The sequence below is a fragment of the Cynara cardunculus genome (assembly GCF_001531365.2).
Source record: "Cynara cardunculus var. scolymus isolate 2C chromosome LG 4, CcrdV1, whole genome shotgun sequence".
Lineage (NCBI taxonomy): Eukaryota > Viridiplantae > Streptophyta > Magnoliopsida > Asterales > Asteraceae > Cynara > Cynara cardunculus.
Window position 1 is genome coordinate 183,553 of NC_037531.1, and position 1,326 is coordinate 184,878.

The window sequence follows — 1,326 nt, forward strand, 5'->3', positions numbered from 1 at the left end:
TTGAAAAAAAATATCAAAATCTTTACGACAAATCTTGATTCACCAGCCTGTAAATTCAATCAATCAAATTTTTAGTTTGACCCATGTTGAAAAAAGTCAAAATCTTTAAGAAATAACAAATCTTGATTCATCTGAATGCAAATTCAAACACATTTTATTTGATCCATGTGCATAAAGTCGATATCAGTTCAATCAAAAACAAGAAACTGACCTGCAAATCCAAATTCAGGGGCATTTCTGTCTCTTCCATTTTTGCTGCAAGAGATAAGCAGGTCACAGCAAGCAATTGCATCATCCAAGCTTTGTCCTTCTGTTTTTCAAACATTTAATTGTAAAAAATGAAGAAAATTAAATTGGAATAGAAATTTAAAGTGTAAAATAATTAATTATCATATAACTAATAACTTACAGGTAATTCATAGACAGCAAGAAATCTGTCCAAATAGTTTACAGATAAATATGCACACAATGGTCCGAAATTAAATTGAGCATGGACCTGTGTCAAAATACCATATAAACAACAGAATCCATTAAATCATCAAGAAAAAAAATGGTAATTTCTGTTAAACTGATTCCAAAAAATCAATCAAAGCAAGAACAAATCAAACCCAAATCAGGAAAAACCTAAAAATTCGATGAACAAACCTTTGAAATCCAATCAACAGCCTGTTGTCTTGCAACCAAAAACAAGTTCTCATTCTTCAATTTATTCAAATAATCCACAAAACCCACAAATTGTTGAGATTCCTTTTCGATCAACAAAGTCAAACATTCATCATTTTGCAAAGGCAAATCAAGAACAGAGTACTCTGTTTCAAGATTCTTAACCAAATTGTGGTTTTGAGTTTGATTAATGTTTCGATCAATGCCATCATTCGAGAATGAATCCCCAAAACCCTTGAAATCATCACCATCATTATCATTGTAACAAATACTATCATTATCTTCTGCACACAGTAAACTTGACATCGCACAATCAAGACTGGGTGCCATTTGAAAACCCTAGAAGAAGAAGAAGAAGAACAAAAACACGAAACGAAAGCAGAAAACTTCACTGGGATTTTGGTAAAAACAATCAAAGAATGAATGCAGATCAAAACTGGGATTTGTTGATTTTGTTAAAAAGATTGAAGATTGAAATAGATGAAACACACAGTCTTTGCTTTGTGTTTCTCTCTGTAGAAGCAGAGTATGAGAGATGTATGAATAGCAAAGAGTGCGGCTTATGTAGAGGAGAAAGGGATTTGGTTTTAGGGCATAKAGAGTGAGAGTGAGAGTGAGAGAGATACGTATTTAGTGTGTGTATATATATGCATTGTCAAAATT

At 32.2% G+C, this 1,326-nt stretch overlaps 1 protein-coding gene across 1 annotated transcript in view; it reads right to left on the reverse strand.

Annotated features, from left to right (window-relative positions):
- LOC112511817 (cyclin-D3-1-like) overlaps positions 1-993 on the reverse strand; it is a 1,893-nt gene extending 900 nt beyond the window's left edge. The window contains exons 1-3 of the mRNA XM_025117603.1: positions 646-993; positions 410-496; positions 212-310 (exon numbers count right to left, since the gene is read on the reverse strand). Coding sequence (XP_024973371.1) covers positions 212-310; positions 410-496; positions 646-993 — 534 coding nt within the window. The remainder of the gene's footprint in view (positions 1-211; positions 311-409; positions 497-645) is intronic.
- Positions 994-1,326: the final 333 nt, after the last annotated feature.